The 19,756-nt window shown below is 48.9% G+C and overlaps 1 protein-coding gene across 2 annotated transcripts in view; it reads left to right on the forward strand.

The window, feature by feature from the left end:
• The window catches only part of MARCHF4 (membrane associated ring-CH-type finger 4), a 105,701-nt gene that overhangs the window by 63,963 nt on the left and 21,982 nt on the right, over window positions 1–19,756 (forward strand). The window contains exons 2-3 of one of the 2 annotated variants that reach the window (XM_032114758.1): window positions 5,588–5,749; window positions 14,588–14,780. In XM_032114758.1, coding sequence (XP_031970649.1) covers window positions 5,588–5,749; window positions 14,588–14,780 — 355 coding nt within the window. The remainder of the gene's footprint in view (window positions 1–5,587; window positions 5,750–14,587; window positions 14,781–19,756) is intronic. The other variant, XM_032114759.1, reaches the window with a different exon arrangement.

The following is a 19,756-nucleotide window of genomic DNA, read 5'->3' on the forward strand; positions in this document are numbered from 1 at the left end:
ATGGCTTTTCAGACAAGACTCACTGTGGAACAAACATTGTGTTTCAGCTCAGGACCTTGTGAGACACATCCCTCTCCCGACCAGCGCCCACACTCCCAGACATCACCAAAATACCCCTGGTGGTCCTGGAGGGGTGTGTAATGGTTTTGCTGGGTGCACTAAAGCTGAGATCCCTGCCTGCTCACTCCCAGCCCGTAGGCAGAGATGCCTGAGGCTTGTTGCTGGATTTCTCATTGTCCTGTGAGAGGTAAGTGCTCCATTCACTGGGCTGCCAGAACAGCTAATACCCATCAAAAATTGCAGAAAACCATGAAAAAGCAGAGCTGTGCCCCCACCACACCCGTCTCAGAGCCCCCAGCCTGACATGCCCAGCTGTGGCTGCTTCCTCGTAGTGCCAAGGGACAGAGGGACCTACAGAGGGACCCACACCTCTACCACACCTGAGCCCTGCAGAGACATGATCTTGACCCAGGGAGCTGCCAGGGTCACACACCAAAGACTTCAGCCAGGCAGCCACAGGCTTAAAATCACAGCTGAGCAACAGAAACAATTGTCCAGAGCTAGATTTTTCTCCGGTCCTTTATGGGGCTGCATTTCCTCTTGCTGTTGGGATGGGGGTACTCATAGCACCCCAGGGCACACAGATCTTGCCTGCTATGGGCAGTGCTGCCTCTGCATGCCACAGGGATACCAGGTCTTGCAGGGGAGCTGTGAGATGAGCCAGTCCTGGTCACAGAGATGGCAGTCTGGGTGATTTCTTTTTATAATCACTTGCATAGATTTTCCTATAGGTTCTCCAGATACTAGGGAGTGCCTAGTTGGGGTATTCCCCCAGCTGGGTCAAGAAAAGTCTCTCAGCTGGTTGCTGCCAAGATGGAGATTGGGATCAGCACCCAGCTCTGCTGAAGTGCCTGGGGAAATGCCATCTCACCAGAGCCCCATACATAACCATGTCCTGTGCTATCCTGACACCACAGGAGACCTAAGTCCTGTCCTCTCTGGGTCCACACTCTGTGTCAATTTCCTCCAGTGCTGGAGAATTTCATGCAATGTAATACGTATATATACACACACATACACACTGATGTTCCATGTCCCTTGTTGCCTGTTGCTGGCTGGCACAGTGGCTGGCACATGCATGAGGAAGCATTTGAGATGCTGGTAATAACGTGTTTAGTTCAAAAGGATTGAAGGGCAGCTCTTGTCAGTGTGTGAAGAGAGTGGTCATTAGTACATATTTATTGGAGTTTACCAGCTCTGTAACAATGGGCTTCTCTTTGCCATTGGACTTAATTTGTCCGTAATTATGTTCCTAATATAGAAATCATTTGGCATTTATTTGCCATAATAAAACTTCCCATTGCATTTAAACTCAGTGTGAAGATTTAAGTATATTTAGGAGACACAGCTGAAGATATGAAATTAAATGACCCTGGCTTCCTTTTGCAAACAAGACAAACTCAGATAAATGCTAGCAGTCAGATGTGTGCATGCAGATCTGTGAGCAGCAGCAGCTGCATGTACACACACACACACACAGATGGCAGCCCTTGTGATGGGACAACTCTTTCAGCATCCTCTCATTGACCTGCTCTGGCCCAGGGCACTGCTCCTGTGACTGATGCTCGTGCTACTTTGCATACCTGAGCAGGGAAAATGCACAGGTGAAGAAAAACTGCAGGTCTTAAGATCACCATCAGCTATCTTGGTTTTCCGTACAGCTTGCACTGGCATTTAAAATGTTTGCTTTAATGGTTGTGGTAGCAGGATGCTGGTAACATGGCTCTTTCCAGCTGAACTGGTGCTCAGGAGCAGCCCAGGCACCAGATGTAGGTCAGCACAGCTGGGCCAACCCAGAAGACCAACCACATCCAGTCCCAATGACACCCTCATCCCCAGCCCTGCCCTGTTTAAAGTAGACTGGGCGGAAATTTGCTGTACTTGATTTGCAGTTAAAAGAACAGGCCTGGGAAACACACCCCATGTCTTCGTGCTGGTGGGTGAGCAGCTGCAGCTGTGGTAGCAATGTGTGGATGGGCTCCCAGCACTGATAAATGACAGATAAAAGCCAGGTGAAACACTGCCACCAGCACTCAACAGGGGTGACGCTGCTCCTGACGTGGTTATTTTCTCCCTGGATATACCAGGCACCACAAGCACGTACCAGCAATATTTTTTTTTCCATCCTTTCTCAGCACTCCTCCCAGTAGGCTTTAAATAGCAGGGGCCAGATAATCATTAACCACTTGGATGTATTGCAACGGGTACAGATTGGGAATCCAGATGGAGAGGACAGAGCTGGAGCAGAGCTGCATTACCGGTGCATCTCCAGCAGTATTGCCCTCCTCAGGGTAAAGCCAGTTCAACCTGGCCTTGCCCTTGCTGCTCCTCGAGACAAGCTCCCATCACAGCCAGAAACAGGGAAGAATATTAAATATAATTTCTTAATATATTACTCTTTCCGGAAGTAGGGAAGAGTTTTACATGCTTATGTTGAAATGGTAGTGGCTGAGTTAGAGCACCCTTCCCTTTTTGTTAACTCTGTTTTTTTCTAATTTAGTTTTGAATAATAGCAAAAAAAATAAAAGGCAGGTGCCCTGAATCCAAAGCACACTTGAGTATTTCAGAAGAACAAGATGGTACTGAGCAAGCTGAGGAGGAAGCTTGCAGTTGGGGAGCATTTCTTCACTAGTTGCTGACAAAGGAAAAATGCTGCTTAGGCTCATCCCAGTGATGATAACTCTACAAAGGGAAGTTGCAAAAATAAGTGTTGTGAAGTAGGGAAATAGCTCCTTCAAAGGGTTTTTGGAGAGCAGTCCCCAAAGGGAATTGGTGGGAATGCTGCTGTTTGAGCACTGGAGAATATGTTGTGCAGAGCCGTCTTCTACAAACCTGCAGAAATGGGCATGGGGATTTAATTTCCATCTCTTAATTGTTGTGATCTGTGTCTCACTTCAGGTTTGCTTTTGTGTTCCTGTAGCTTTTAGTGGCAGAGGACTCTGCAGTAAAACCTTCCTGTGTATCACAGCTGATGGTCTGTCCTGATCTCTCTGTACAGCCGGCAATGAGACTCCTTCTCCTTTGCTGTACAAAGGATTTATTCCTTTAATATGCCCCTGGTGTTTGTTTTTCTGCTGGTACAGGAGTGCATGTGCGCGTGTGTGCATGTGGCAGTGTTTTACAAATGCCTGCTGTGGACGGAATTGGGCTTCACAGTATGCAAAAATAGCTGTGTGCCACATACAAGGATGTAATATTTCAGACGGCTGGAGAAAATGTGATAAATTGAGTTTTTGCTAGATTTGCTAAAATCAAGTTACTGGGGGATTCATCTCCACAGTTGAATCCTGAGGTTGTAGGAGCTGGCAGGACTGTCTGAGCATCTGGGTTAGGGAGGGAGACTGGGTCCCCATGGTGCTGTAGGACATCTATGAACATCTCCTGGCTCTGAAGAGAGAAGCTCAGATTCATTTATTACAGAGCCCCAGAAGCCAACATGAGTCCAGGCTGTAGCTACAGCGTTTTCCCTCTGCCTCTGCCTGGAGGTTGTTGCTCTGAGTTCCTGCTCCATTCTGCTCCATTCCTGATCCCTCATCATCAATGCCTCCAGCTGCTCATTAGACAAAGCCCAGGTCCTGCACTCACCATTTTGAGCCCTCCAAGAGACCCTGGTGTGCAGTGAGGTGGAAAGGCAGGGATGCTGCAGAGCTGGGAGGTTTCTGCATAACCTCCTTGGTGCTGGGGCCACACTTGTGTGCTGAGGAGTGAAGCTGTTGAAAAATAAGGCACCAGGGACTGAGATGAGAAGGGCAGAGCAGAGGCACAGAGCAGCGGTCATTGTACCAGGCTGGCTCTTGGTGTGGCAGAGGTTTGGTGAGCAGGGAAGCAGAGGAGCTGTGCCAAGCTCTGATCCCTCCCCTTTTGCATCCTGTCTGGCAGTACCTGCTCTTCTGGGCTCCTTATCACACTGGTGATGCCCCACCCCAGTCTCAGCAAAGGGCACAAAAATACACAGCCAAACCAGAGCCCCTCAAGCTAGAGCTCACATGGAGAGTTTGAATGCCAAATGTCAGTGCTCATTCCCACATGCACCTTTCTCCCATCTAATCCTTCCCTGCTTCCCTTCTTCTGGTTTGTCATGTCACCCCTTTCCAGGTGGAAAAGGTTCACGGAGCCTACAACCCTCCTTTCTCCCCCTCTCCCTTTGTATCCCCTCCAATATGTAATGAAAACAAGTAACAAGTAGAGCCAAGGCTGGGTTTGTAACATAAACAGTTATTTACAGTTTTGCTAAAATTTCATGAAAGATGACATTTTTAGGTCACCTAGCTGAAACAAATGAAACGATTAACATGTTCGCATTAGGTTTCGTAAAAAGAAGTACCACTCTTGCCCAGTGTGGTCCTCAGTTCCTCAGGTCCTGAGACCTGATGTAGTGACCTAGAAGCTGAGACAGTTTCCCCCAGGGTTAGCGAGAGCAGGAACTGGTTCATAACCCAAGGCATGGATGTCTTTTACCATATCCAGCAGTGTCCAATGCCAGTGTCTGTTATCCTGGTGCTCTGTCATGGTAGTGATGAAGCTGATCTGGGGCTATAAGAGCAAATATCTTCTCCCCAATGCTGAAAGTATGATCCAGCCTCCTCTGTCCCATATATATTCTTATTCTTCCTTTAAAAGCTTTTTAATCTTGGAGCACAGCTAAATATACTATTAGAGTCTATACTGTGGCTTTTAAACACTAAACAGTGAGGACTAAAACGTAATGGCTGTCTTCTAACCTAAATAGACAATGGCAAACAACTGTAAAGAGCTTCTGAGCTTGTGTGCAGAGAGGAATTTAGTCCCATGGTGAACAGGATGATAGCAGATGGATCAGAATAATACGGGGTTTTCCTGGATACCCTGTTAAAAGCTACACCAGAAACAAGGGAGCAAGCCAGGAGGTTCAGTGTTTCAGCCACCACTCATAACCATCTGTGTCACAAGCCAGGACACGATTTGTTCTCCATCTTGCTTGCTTGTAGGGTGCAGATAGCCAGCCCTGTAGCTATTCACCAGTGTGGCTGTCTGGGGAAAGTGGACCGTGGGGAAAGTGGGAAGAAATTTGAGGACCTTTTTCCTGACTGGGCTTGAGGAAGATGCCCTGGTCTGAGCAGGACATCAGTCTGCAGCAGGTGGTCTCACAACTATCCCCACCACCAACTTCACTTTCTAAAATTGGTAGCAGAGAGATAGAAACCTGAGCAGTGAACCAGTGGCGTGTCCACTGGTTGGGGTCAGTGTGGGTTCTCTGGAGTCTGGTAAGAGCTGTGCTCATCTAGCTTTTCCTTCAGTGGCGACAAGGCATGTAAGACCCCAGTGTCTGAGACCACTACATCCCTACCAGTCTCAGCTCACATCTGCCAAGCATTATTAGAGGGAAAAGGGATGGAGGCAGCATGATTGCCTGAGCCAGACCAGGTAAAAAGGAAGAAAGTTCACACGGGTGGGTGAGGGATCTTGTGCCATGCTGCGCCACGTGTGCCGTGCTGTGCCGTGCCTGTGGGAGGAGGGAAGCCTTACTGATGCTGTCTGTCTCTTTCAGGGGGAGTTGCTGAGCCCGTGTCGATGTGATGGATCTGTGAAGTGCACACACCAGCCATGTCTGATCAAATGGATTAGCGAGAGAGGCTGCTGGAGCTGTGAGCTGTGTTACTACAAGTATCACGTCATTGCCATAAGCACAAAGAACCCTCTGCAGGTAAAGGTACTAGAGACATTTCAAAGTCTATTTATTCTTGTTTCAATTTTTGTTTCTGGGAGCAAGTGGATTTTACCTATGTGGTTTTCCCTCCCTGTGCACAGGGAATCATGTCTCAGACACTTAGAAAGGGTTGCAGGGGGCAAGTCCAAAGAGGCCCCATGTTCTACTCAGTGGTTCTGGGCGCATCCCTTGGGAGTCTGCTCTTTCTGTCCTTGGAAATTTCTGTATTCACTGCCTATATTGCCTCCTGTTGAAAATTCCACAACAGTGCTATAACACCTCACAGCCATTCAAATGTGTTCATCCACTGGAGACCACAGGTATGCCTCTGTCTCCAGGGGCAGGCAGGGACAGAGCCACTGTGGGATTTGCTGCAACAGAGCATGCAGTCTGTGACTGAGCAGTATGTTGAGACTCCGTGTGTTTATAGTTGCACCATTAATCCTTATCTCCTCCTGCTGAGACTCCCGTGTTGGCATGAGGGATGGAGGAGGCAGATGGAAGCTTTTTAGAGCTCTCCTCTCTGATCTCGCCACCTTTCTTACTTTACTGCTCTTCCGTAATCATGGCATGGCACAAGAGGTGTTGACTCTGATACTCTGGTCTCTCCAAGCCTGATTCTTGGTGGACAGGTAAAGCACATCTTGATGTAAGTGGCTGTGAAAGTCATCCAAGGACACACCTTCTTTCTTATCTGAGTTCAAAAGCATTGTAGTTGAATAACTCCCAGTACAGACTGGTGATTTAAAATCAGGATTCATAATGGAGAAACCTGTGTGACTATTAAAAATGGGATAAATTATCCTTAATAGCTATTGATTTATTGCGGGGGCAATGCCTGAAGATGCATTAATTGCTGCATGCCTTTGCTGAGCACCATTAGTGCCTTGGCCATAAGAAAGCACATTACATCCAGGCACTACTGCTTAATCAGCATCATCTGGACGGGAGAGGCATTACAGTGGTTTAGAGCCCACGGTCATGTCAGTCTGTCCAGCACCTGGCCCTCTGCGGGTCACTCTCTACCAGGAGGCAGGGACAGTGCTGGTGATGGTACCCAGTTGTACAGGGGTGTGGGGGAGTGCAAACTCCTGCTCTCTCTTTCAAACTGCGGTCTCTGTGTGGTTTTTTCTAGGCCTGAGGTCACTAACCACATTGAGAGAAAAGGGACAACCCATTAGGACTCCAGACTTAAATGAAGTAGTGAAATTAGGGGGACATCATGGGGAAACTTTGCTGAGGGGAGGGAAAAACATGACTGCTCTCTGAGAGTCCCTACAGCTTCTGATTCAATTTTTCATGAGCCATGGGCTGGAGAGATCAGTAGTTCCATCCCAAGCCTCAGACCCAGAATGTTTTAATTTCTTGGCTCTAGTAACTCAGAGCAGATTGAAACACAGGAGGGGAGATGTGGACAAAGCAGCTTTTGTTTATTTCTGGAAAGCTGCTCCATGAGCGCCCTAATGCTTCCTGTGTCTCAGGTTGGGGGTGCAATGCAAGGCAGCACTGAAGGTTTATGAGTACAAATTTGTGAGCACTTGTGTCTCCAGAGCTGCCTTTAATGAATGACTTCCAAATGCTCTGCACTTTCAGGTGGCTCAGGGCAATGGGTCAATGGCTTTCTTCCTGTTCCTCACTCAGCTAAAATTTGTTGGAGCTGTTCATGGACAAGCTCCCACCTCACCCACACACATTTCAGAGCTTGTGCAAAGCTTCCCTCTCTCTGGGCTCCCTGTCAGAAAGTGGCCTGATCTGCTGGCCTTTGTCATGAACACAAAAACTGAGTGGCAGAAACAGCTGAGTTAGAGAGCTCAGCTCCAGGAGGAAGGGTCCCAGAGGACTGTGCAGATCTGGGGCTTGGAGCCTTCACGTTGCTGGCTTAGACTTCACAGCACTTCTCACAGAAGCACTGGGAGATTTGGAGGATGGGAAGAAGCAACTGGAGTGAAAAGCCACTTGGTCCGGAATAAATGCAGTGTGTAGAGTTACAGCTGCATGCCTGGGTGCCCTGTCTGGTGCCAGCACAAAGGCACTGCTTGGAAGCAGATGCTACACTGGCATTAATTTGCAAAATCCTGTGGGAACTGGCTGATGCACCTGGCCAGGTCTTCCCACCAGGACTAAGGGCTTGAGCTCCCCATAACCCATCACTACAAATGCCTCATGCCTCAGTGGCTCTCACCATCTGGTGAGGTGCTGGGAAAAGGAGGCAGAGAGGACACAGGAGTTACGATGCCCCAACACTGTATCCCATAAAAAGTCACAGCATGTGCAGGTGGGAAGAGCGTCATTTCTGCTTGGTCTTCACCCCACATGTGGAACTTGGGCCCAGCTTTATTCTTACAAGAAGTCTCTGGATTTCTCAAGCACAGTTTTTGGAGGGCAAATGCTGTAGGAAGTCAACATCATCTGTTTTTTCCAGACCAACCATAATACAGGCAAGGACCACACAAACCTCATGTCCCTGTCAAATGAAACCTGTTTGGGTGATTCTCTGAGCCTGGCTAGATTCTAACCAGCAACATGGCCTACCTCTCCCCTGTGTCCTCTCATCTGATAGGCTTCTGGGAAGCCAAATCCAGGCAGCTGGCAGACCCTGGGCTCCCTGAAGCATGTCCAGTTGGTCCGAGCAGAGCAGCACATCCAACACCCACATGGGGCCTGCATGTTTCTCTGCCTGTTTTGACATCTGCTGCACATTTTTTTGGAGTGCTTAGAAGCACAGCATGGGCCAGATGTGTCTGGAGACTCATGGTGTGGGCAGAGAAGTTACAGCCGGGTTCATGCATAATTAACACAGGCTCCTTCCAGCCTCCTGGCTATTATGATGGTTCATACCAGAGAGAGACCTTTAGTCTGCTATTTTGGCAGAATTAATCTCTGTAAATTAACCCTCCCCACTCCCTGCTCCCTGGATTGCAGGCATTTAAGAGCAAAGGTCTTAAAGCAGCAACACTGCTAACCTGCTGAGACTGGGGGATTAAAGTTGTTGGACAACACAGCAGGTGTCCTGCCAAGCAGCAGCCAGGCAGCAAATGAGCAAAAATATTCCATCAGCTGTGAGCAACCAGGAAATCCAGAGCTTTTGTCTTTCTGTTCATCCATCCATCCATCCATCCATCCACCAACCCATTCTCCTGCTCTCCAGTTTGCCAGTCACCAAGATGGGAGTCATGGGCTTGGAGACTTTAAATGCCTCCCTCCATTGTAATATTTGTGTAAAACCCATTTTAATAAGACCCTGAAGGCACAGGGGTTTAGAAGCACATGATAGTACTGCCTGCACTCTGGTGGTGATACATAGTGGAGTAGGTATCTGCCTTGATGGGACTCTGCAGTGTATGTAATTTCTACAGCTCCTTTGTAGTCACTCCTGAGCCACATCCACTCTCATGCTCTGATTTTAGCAAATAGAAAATCTGTTTGAAACAACCTTCCGAACAACTGTCTGCAGTCTTGAGGAGTTCAACTCTGATTTACAGTTGTTCTCTCTGACTCTTCCTGCACTGTGGGCTGTTTCAGCTCCAAAGATCCCCAGTTATCCAGTGCTGGGGTTGGGATCTGGTCTCTGTTCTCCTCTGGCTCTGTTTTGTTCATGGTGATGCTCTGTTAGGAGCTGATGAGTGCTCTTATATGGCCTCTTCATCAGGACAATCACATCAGCAAGAATGGCTGAGCTCACAGGGTGTTTGAACTTCAGCTTGAGATCCTGAGCTATAAAGCTTCAGGCAAGTTTACTGATGTCTCCTGGCTGTCCCAGCCTGCTGGATTAGTTGTGTTGAGTATGAGCTTTGCTGGTCCCTGCTGAACTTCAGCTGCAGCCTGCAAGCAATGGGTGCAGTCACTGCAAGAGGGACTTCAGGGCCTGTGCGTTATAACGGGAATTTTCCAGGATACCAGTGCTGTAGCCTGAATCTCACCAGATGCTCTGGCACATGGAGGAGGGGGGTTTTCATCACTGCACGTTTCTGTTGCATGGCCCTAATGGGCCCTCCCTCCTCCTTGCTGCTTTTCTAGTATCTGAATAAGCCACAGCATCTGTAAATGTACAGCAGGGAAGCTATGCCACAGCAGTGGCTTAATTTTGCTTGGCGAATTTATTAAAAAAAAAAGCCATCGTCCAGAAGATAACTGAGGAGGATGGCCAGGGTCTCGGGACAGCAGCAAGGGGAAAGCCACACCTAAGCAGTGCTGGAAATGATCCTCTCCAACCTTCTAGGAAAAGCCTCCTCTTGCTTGTGACCCTGGGTCTGAGAATTAAATTGCTGACTAGCACACCTCAGGATGTTAATGATGCGTATTAAGGGGACGTGTCAGATACAGCAATAAAAATAAACTGAACTGCCTGAGGCAGGCATGGAGGAGCTCTCAGGGGAGAGTAGGAAGGCTTTTCCAGCAAACAGACTTCTTTGCAAGCTGCTGCAGTAAGACATAAACATCTTCCACAAGCAATATCTGCCTTGGATATGCTCATGCTGCTGCTTGGGAACCTTTATAGACTGCAGGTGCCAAAGAAAGAGAAATACAGATCAGGCCTTAAATACTATAGTAATGCCATTATTCATCTGTGTTACATTAGCAGGTTTTCACTCAAATGCCTCCAAGCAGAAACACTGAAGCAAACAGGGAAACAGGTTTGTTTCAAGTACGACTTGCAGGTTATGAAACAGTGCAAGAGAATGAGTGACATGACTTGAAGGCGCTGGTCCCAGCTTGGACCCTGATTAAAATCATCACAAATGTCAGACCTGGGCTCCTAAGAAGCCCTTTCTGAGGCATCTGGGTTGCAGAGCTTTGCAATTTGAGCAAAATGGGGAAACTTGGAGAAATCAGTCTGAGAGTGGTGTTTTGCACCTGCAGACCTGGGTTGTGTGCCAAAGCACTTGCCAAAGTGGGTGGTAGCAGAGGACAGACAGACAGCTCCAGACAGCTTCTCCAGAATGGTTTGGAGGATTGGAGCCCTTTTCCAGCACGGGTGGCAGAACATCACAAAGAGCTGCTTGGGCATGCCCTGAAGCCGTTGTGAGTCTGGAGCTCACAAAGCTGCTCCTGTTACCCTGCGGGAGCTTTTAAAGCTGGGTACCACCAAGTCCTTAGTTCTGCTCTGTTCAGCACTGGCAGAGCATCTGTAGAGCTTTCTACCTGCCTAAAGGTCACATCCCTGACTGACAACCTGGGTGAGCTGAGTTGTTAAAGGTGCACTTCAGTGCAGCTCAAGTGGCTACCAGGAGCTTGAGTCATTATCAGCTGTGGGGAGAAGGGCTCAGCTTTAGGTCTCTCCCCACAAGGTGGGATTGCTTGACGTTATGATCTTGCTAGAGCTTGAACATTTGAACTGGAGATTTGGAGGGAGGGGGCTGTGTCTGCTGCCAGGCATTCAGACAAAGAGCTTCGAGAGTTTCAAGTGTGCCAGTAAAGGGACTGCAGAGTTGCTGAGACCTCTCTTTACAGCTCTAGTGGTGACCCAAGGATGACAGACAGGGTCACCTGCCAAATCCCTGGTCTGCTGGCCATAATGAAGGTGGAGAGGGGTTAGGAAAAGGGGTGATTTTCTAAGGGCTGTTATGAAATCTGAACGACACTGTGCTGTGATTGAGGTGAGATCCTAAGGCTACCAGTGCAGGGACACATCAAGCCCAGCTCCTGCAGCTGAAATTCATCAGCACATTCCAGCTCTGAACAGCTCTTGAACCCTTCTGTCTGAGCACTCACGGGGGTAACAGGCTCTATCTTCTGTCTCCCCACTTTTCTCTTCTCTGTGCAAACCTCATACGCTAAGATGTGTAGCAAAATGAAATTAAAAGATGAAAAATAATAACTAGTAATTAGTGGCTCAAGCTTGATGTAGGATGCTAAATTGCAGTTCTCAGGGTTGCCAGAGAGAAAATACAACATTTATTTCTTACTTTTTTTTTCCTGGAAAATATTAAATTCTTCTGCAAGCTGGCTGTTTTCCCCAATGTTCAGCTTTGACCCATTTACCTCCTTGCCAGAGGGTAATCACACCCCAGTGCCACCTTCTGAACAGAGTCAGGACTGCTGCTGCGTGTGTCATTGTCACTTAGTGCCAGATGCAGGGGGAGAGCCTCCTACCCCCTGGCACAGCTGACAGGCTCCAGGCTCTTCATTATCACCACAGTGAACCTCCCGGCAGCGGCTGCCAGCTGAGAAGTGTCAGGCACTGTCCCTGCCAGTGTTTCAGCTGCTCTGTTCCCAGCCAAGGGGAGCGGGGTTTGAGGTTTGCATGTTTGCTCTCAGGTATAACTCCTCTGTTCTCTGAGCCCCATCCCCTTTGACAGTGTATTTAGTGTTACACCTAAGCCTCCCTTTCTCTGCAAAGCAGTAGTGTTGGTTGTACATGGCTTCTGGTTGTAGAAAACAGCTCCTTTTTCTCTTCCTGTCTCTAATTGCTACCTTGGAAGGACCTGTTGCTACCAGAGGCCTTGCAGTGTGCCAGACAGATGGTGAGGAGCCAGTCCATTACCTCCTCAAGAGAGAGAAATGATGCAGAATGATTTGGCTGGCACAGGCGCACACGGGTCAGTGTGAGAGGCCTGCAGTAAAGCCTTCGCACGCAGCACCAGGCTGTGCACCGAGCTCCCGGCACTCCCATTCCCTCAGAGTCACCCACATGCAGTGGAAGGTGAGATGAGGTCTGGGGAAAGCTGCAGGGACAAAAGTGCAGCCCCACACAAATAGCCAAGCTCCCTCCACACCACATGAATTTAGTCCTGGAGCTCTGGGCTAATGGCACTGCTTGCAGATTCATCCTGCATTGGCTTATGGTGCTGTTGAGAACAAAGCTGAAGAGTTGATGGGAGGATGGCAGAGCTGGTGATCCCACCTTCCTAAGCCAGATTTGGGGGTGATGGGTGCTAGGTGGCCTTTGCTCTGCTTTATGTCGGGAGAGGAGTTGCACCATTGTGCCTCTCCTGTGGACTCCAGCACCCCTGCAGCATTGGGACCTCCAAGCTGTTCACTGTGTAACCTTCTCAGTGGCACAAAGGGCCAGATGTGTGGTTTTATTTGGTGGAGGCGTGGAGCAGGTCAGACTGTGGCAGAGTGGGAATGGGCTGTTGAAAAGATTACTGAGTGTCCCCAGTGCTCAGTGTTTGCCTTTGGCTGGGCCAGCTGCTGGGGCAGGTGGCAGGAAGGGGACTGGAGTAGCTGCACCCAGGGAGGAGACTGGGTTTAGCTGAGCCCAGTCCTGCTTCAGTGGGGGAGCAAGCTCTCTCTCTGCTTAGCAGCTCTGTGGCCATTTCTGTGGCCAACTACCAAATAAGCTGGTACCACCCACCTCACTCATGCTGCACATCCATGATAGACAATTTGAGGGCTGTCTGCCCTTGCAGGATTTAAGCCAAGGAGCAAGGCTGGCAGAGGCAGAGCAATCTCCTTCCAGTTGCAACCTGCAGAACTCAGCCTCAAGCTGAAGCTGTTGTCTGCTCCTCTCCAAATGCAGCCTTTTTCAGGGGAGTGCATTTGGTTCAGGGGTTTGGTCACTGGACTGGTATCAGTGTCATGAATGCCTGTACCAGCACAAGTCACCTCTTTCCTTCTCGCCCTTCAGTCAGGGTTTGAAAGTCCTTGCAAAAAACATTGCTAACTCCTGGCTGGCTTGGGCATTAAAGAGGTACCCAGTACTTGAACTCCCTTCTTGCACTGCAGAAGGATGGGACAAGGCTTGCTGGGTGATCCTGCCTTCCTAGGATGTGTCTGACAAACATGCAGGGCGCTGAGGTCTCACAAGAATGTCACTCATGGGAACACTGAATTTGGACTGAATCTAGGCTGAAGATTTTCAATTCTTCTGAATCCTCTGTATCTGCAGGAGGCTGAAGTCCATCTTTGTTTATCCTCCTGCCAGTCCCACTGTGATTTCAAGGGCATGTATCTCACAGCTAGAGGTGCCCTATATACTTCAATGCCAGGAGAGACTCTCTCTCCTCAGCCTGTTTATGCGCTTGATTTTTTGATTTGCAGGAGATGCTATGGACCACATCCCCAAGTCTTGTTAAAGACACCAATTTCTGCTCTTGGTTTTATAGGGCAGTTTTCTCAGCAGTGTAAATCTGAGTGGGGAGGTTTTATTCTGGATGACAGAGAGGAGTCCGGGCTTAGAATATTTATAACATAGCTTATAGAAAGCTATTTGACAAAGTGAATGGATTTGGGGGAGTTATTTCTATTTTTTAATTTTTCTGAGGAAGAAGCATTGACGTTTACCTTGGAACACAGCCTGAATATGTCATCATCTAAATGCAGGGTGTCCTGACCACAGCAACTTGTGTTGTTTGTAGTGAGTTCTGTGGGATGTGCATTGCCACTGTGAGATCCCACCTAGGGCTGTGATCATGTCAGATCTCACAAAGTGGCTCAGAGCCAGCTCATGTGAGGCCTTCAAAAGAAAGCTTGGCTCTTTGAGATACTTATGGTACTAGGATACCCTGGTTGAGGATTCTGCCTGGCCTCTATTTGAGGGAGCAACTGCACTTTCTGGTTTGTGATGGCCATCACAGATCTACTGTCATGGGGATGTTATTTTTGGTGTCTTGCCCTCATTCATCCAGCCTCACTTCAGGTCGTTGTGCTTTCCTGGTGAGATGCAGGATTTCTTTCCATTGCCTCTTCAGCAGTGCTGTCAAGAAACCCAAGGCCATGCACTATTGAACAACTGCCATGCTCCATCCCAGATGTGGACAGGGTAAAAGGTCCTATGCCCATAGGTGCTCTTTGAGATATCCAAAGCCACCACAATGGTGTAAAACAGCGATGTGCTCCAAGTAACTAATCTCTACTCTTTTGTCCTTCCTCCTTCCCTCTTGTCCCCTCCCCATGCAGTGGCAGGCCATCTCTCTGACAGTCATTGAGAAGGTTCAGATAGCAGCGGCCATCCTGGGTTCCCTCTTCCTCATCGCCAGTATCTCGTGGCTCATCTGGTCGACCTTCAGTCCTTCAGCCAAGTGGCAGCGCCAGGACCTGCTCTTCCAGATCTGCTATGGAATGTACGGCTTCATGGACATTGTCTGTATAGGTGGGTGATCGCATCTCACAGCGCGGCCACGGCCGCCGGCTCACTCACCTCTGGAGAGGAGTGGGAGGTGGCATCGAGAGCCAGCCCATACAGTTTGGCTTGGATTGAGTGTCCACAGCTTTTCCTCCTCTTTGCTTTTGTGGCCCATTTTTCACTGTTATCTCAGCTCATCTGGGCAGCCCCAGAGTGTTTCTTCGGCTGGGCTGGCAGAGGGACCTGCAGAAATGCCAGAGAGAAACAGATGTCTCCTCAGAGCAAGAAGTGGGTGGGAGTATTTAGTGGGTGGGGAGGCTGGGGAATGTAAAGCTTTAGAGAAACTCCTTTCCTCCTGGAGTCGCTAATTTAGGGACTGCCCCACAGTGGGCATGGCAGGGTCTCTCCACACACAGCTCCTTGGCTCTCCAGCCCAGTCTCTCTGCCAGGCAGGAGTGGCTTCCCCTATTTTGGCCCAGCTTGGAGCTCAAGTCCCAACCAGGTCACGGGCCAGCCTGGGGTCCTTGTCAGGTTGCTGGTACAGAGCAGGTCTGAGGATGCAGCTGCCTCACTCACACTGCACAAGCCCAGAGAGCACAGCAGCTGCCTGACCCCAGCAGAGTGTCCCTGGGAGCTCACGCTGTGGGACCAGTGCAGGCCTGCAGGATGGAGGGACATAGCTGCCAATACCTGCAGCAGCTCCTGAAACACTGGTGAACACCAGCCACCTCCAAACGTGCCCCTGAGCAGTGTGCACCTGAGCACAGGCCATGAGGTAACTTGTTGGTTCAAGTGACCCTGACAGGAAGCAAAGAGGGAACAGAAAGCTGGGTCCTCCCATCACTGGTATGAAGTTAGAAGAAGCCCCCCAAAACTCAGTGGGAAAAGGCAGTCCTCTTGACGATGTGGGTATGTGTATGTGTGGATAGAGCCATTCCAGAGGGAAGAAGAACAGCCCCCATTTCACCCTCAGGAGAAGCAAGACAGAGCAGCAACTGGTGAAATTTGGGTACAGAAGTAAAACAGACCCAGTGGCAGGGACAGAATTCTGGACTGCACACCCTGGTATCCAGGTTCATATGGCTCTTGGCCTCAGCAGCCTTCCAGCACAGAACTTGGGCCTGCCAAGACTAAGGACAATTCCTCCCACTGTTGCCATCACTGTGCTAGCAATGAGATGTGAGCTTGGCCTGTAGAGATCATCCTGCTCCTTCATGAGATGCTGGTGGAGCTGCCACATCTCCGCAGGATCAAAGGGTGGCAAAGGGAGTGAAAGAGAGGTGAGAAGCACCCACGTGTTGGCACAATAGGCGATGTCCTCTTGCTGGTGGAATTGAAAGTGGAAAAAAATTATCCCTATGCATGTGTGGTGTGCACATGTGTCACCTTGTTGGCAGGGGACAGAAGTGGAGAGCTCTGGCCTGGGCAGACATCAGTAACATGATTAACTGGCTTTGATAAAGCTTCAAGGGCTGAGGGGAACTGATTAGCTCATCTGTCAATAGGAACTAAATCCTCCCACACAGCAGAGAACAAACCATGCCAGCCTTGAACTGAAGGGGAACTGGGCAGACAGATTCAGATTTGAGGTTCATTTTTCAAAATTTTTTGTTAATTTGTCTAAGGACCTTGCCTCTATTTCTCTTTTCCACCTTCTCTGATGGAAAAAGAAGTTTATTTGCATTTCCACTGATGTCACCATTAAGTGTAATGCCCTCAGCTGGGAGCTTTGATTTTTTTTTCCAGCCAAAGAACATGCAGACATCCCATTCCCAGGAACGTTTCAAGAGTCGTGACTTGGGGCATCCCCTTGTCTCATGTTCCTTCCCGCACAGCTGGGGTGCCAGACATGCTGGCTTTCCCACAAACTCAAAAGCCAGTGGGAAGCATTACAGATGCAGTGAGTTAACATGTCTGTACGTGGGTTCTCTTGCCCAGCACTCAGCAACTACCCAGAGCTGGCTCCACTTGGGCTGTGTGCAGCACGTCTGCCTGCGCTGCCAGGCAGCCCACCCATGCTCGTCCAGGAGAGGGGATATTCTCGAGCACATGAGCTCTGTCTCCATTCCTGTAGAAAGGCTCATATGCACATGCTGCCAGCCGTCTGCCCCTGCCACCCTGCAGTGTAAAACTTGCTTGTATAGTGCAATTCTTGCTCTTTGCAATCCCAGCTGCTGTTGCTGCTGCTGCTGCTCCCGGCCCAGCAGTGAGTGGAGAGGAAATGAGCTCTGAGCAGTACTGACACGCTGACAGTGTGAGTTCACTTTCCTCCCCACCTTGTCCTCCTCCTCTGCCCAGTTCGAACTCAGTGACCAACTCCCTGGCTGTTGATGGGGTCAGCTCTCTTTTCTGAGGGACTTCCCCTCAGCCCTGCAGATTTTAGGGGGCTGCATAAGCAGTAGCCGAAAGGCTGGTCTGTTCCACTGAGAGGCAAGGCCAGGTTGGGCCAGGGGAAAGGAGTGATCAAAGGGATTTCTTTCCTATGAAGACAGGCTGAGGTTGTTGGGGTTTTTCAGCCTGGAGAGGAGAAGGGTCTGGGGATACAGCTTTCCAGTGAGTAAAGGGGCCTACAAGAGAGCTGGGGAGGAACTTAGGGCAAGGGCATGTAGTGATGGGACACAGGTCATGGCTTTAATTTGAAAGAGAGTAGGGTTAGATATTAACAAGAAATTCTTTGCTGTGAGTGTGGTGAGGCACTGGAGCAGGTTGCCCAGAGGAGTTGTGGGTGCCCCATCGCTAGAAGTGTTTGAGGCCGCACTGGATGGGGCTCTGAGCAACCTGGAGTAGTGGGAGGTGTCCCTGCCCGAGGCAGGCAGGCAGGTTGGAATGAGATGATCTTTAAGGTCCCTTCCAACCCAACCCATTCTATGAACACCACAACTGAGGTGAATTCCTCATTCATTTTAACTGTGCAACTGTGAGGGATGCAGCAGTGTCTCCCTAGAAGGCTTGCAGTGAGTTCCTCACTGTGGAACAGCTTTTCTCCCTCTCTTAATCTTCTTCCAAACCTTGCTGCCTCATGCGGGGTCTTTTGATCACAGATGGTGAAAGGCAGCTCTGGAGATTGAAAGTTCTGCTCCTGATTGCCAACATGGCCCAAAGCCTCTTGTTATTCCTCCGTGGGTTTTAGTTCCACTCCTGCAAGTTCAGGATAAAACCTCTCATGGATAGTGGCAATAGATCTTGAAATACTGGAGTGCTGTCTGTGCAATTCAGTGTCTCCTCCTCTGTGGTAGAGACCTTTTCCTCTTTTGTTACCTAGCCTGTGGGTGGGTAGGAAAGATTTAGGAACTAATAAATGCTCAGTTTTGGGGAAAGAGCAGGACATTAGGTGCACTCAGTTCTACCACACTTGGTTTTTTTAATGTAAGACACTGTCCATACATTTTTTGGTAACAGGATGGGCGGCCTTAGCTAGCAGAATGTTATACCATAGGTCCTACAGTAACTGTATGAATTTCAATTGTTTCTTCCTCCAGTTTGACCCCCAAGCTTTTCTTTCACTAGCAGAGGAGTAGAGGTTTGAAAGACAAGATACTTACTAAAGAGCAGATATGCTGAAAGAGGGCTTCTTTGTAGTTCCTGCCAGTTTGCACTTCAGTTGTACTTGGATGTCTCACATCCATTGGGTAGCCAGTGACTCTTGTTCAGGAGGCTGGTTTATACACCCTGTCACTGGAGGTGCTCAGCAGGACCCTTCCTCTGGCACTGGGGAGTCTCAAAGCTGGAGAGTCACCAACTCTGCAGAGGTGTGACTGACATCAGACAGGAAATACACACCTAGTCAGCAATTGCCCAGCTGTTTTGTGTGATGTCCTCTCTACCAAGTCAGTAAGGGATTTAGGTAGCAATTTGCCAAGATAGAGATATCCGTGGCAATTTACATGGGCAATCCCATGGCAGCATTGATCTTACCAGTGCGGAGTCAAAGGTGGGGACATGATTGCTTCCTCACACATATTTTTCCCTAGCACAGATCATTTGGTTGTTGTTGTCCTCATTTGTTCTGAAATGGTCAGATCATCTCCAAGCTGAACTCTCCAAATATGTCTGTTAACTCAGAGACTATCGATCCATGCAACAAAATCCAGGGGTCTAGATTTCACCCTCAGTCACTAACCTTCAGTATACTAGTTTTCTTTGGACTTTTCTAGATCCTAGCATGCTCCACAAAAACAGTTGGAAGGGACAGACACCATTTGCTACCTCTTCACCCATGATGAAAACAAAAACCACAACCAAAGTAAAACCAGTCTGCTCCTCATGACCAGCGGGACAGATGGTATGGCCCCAAGCACCAGAAGCTACGTCCATCTGGGCAAGATGTGTAAGATGGCCTTTCAACATTGTTCTCCCCCTTGCTCTCAGACATCTAATAGGAGGGCAGGAAGCACTGGAAAAGATTGCTTGAGATTTGTGGGAACCTCCAGTACTGGATTTTTTTTAAGAACCTGTTAGAAAACATATGTCAAGAACAGGTTGCAGAGAGATGATCCCAGTTTGAGAAGGAGGAACAGATTAAATGCTTCTTGATATCCAGCCAGCCTCGATGTCTTTGATTCTGATCTCTCTTTCATCTGTGCTATCTCTCGTCATGTCTGTAGGACAGATATGAGAGTTGGATTAAACTAGAAACTGGTGATGGTGCCAGCATAGGTATTGCTCTGCTATGAAGTCATCTACAACACAGACATCTGAGATCAGGAACCATGAAGGGAATGAGAAGTGAGATGGGGACTGTTCATTTGATTAACTGCTCTCTCCATGGTCCATGAGAGGTAAATCCACGAAGCTGGCATAGCGAGAGATTAGCAGAAATGCAGTTACTGAAATGCACAGATAAATGGAATGAGGACTCAGTTACTGCATGGAGAGAGTAGCAGCTTAGAGCTGGGCTGTAAATCCTGAGAGATACCTGCCTGTTAATTAAATGACGGTCCTTGGAGGGGAAAGGAGGGATTTGCCTCTCTCTCTGTCAAGGTGCAATTAGGGGAAGTCGACAT

The sequence above is a fragment of the Corvus moneduloides genome, chromosome 7 (assembly GCF_009650955.1).
Source record: "Corvus moneduloides isolate bCorMon1 chromosome 7, bCorMon1.pri, whole genome shotgun sequence".
Lineage (NCBI taxonomy): Eukaryota > Metazoa > Chordata > Aves > Passeriformes > Corvidae > Corvus > Corvus moneduloides.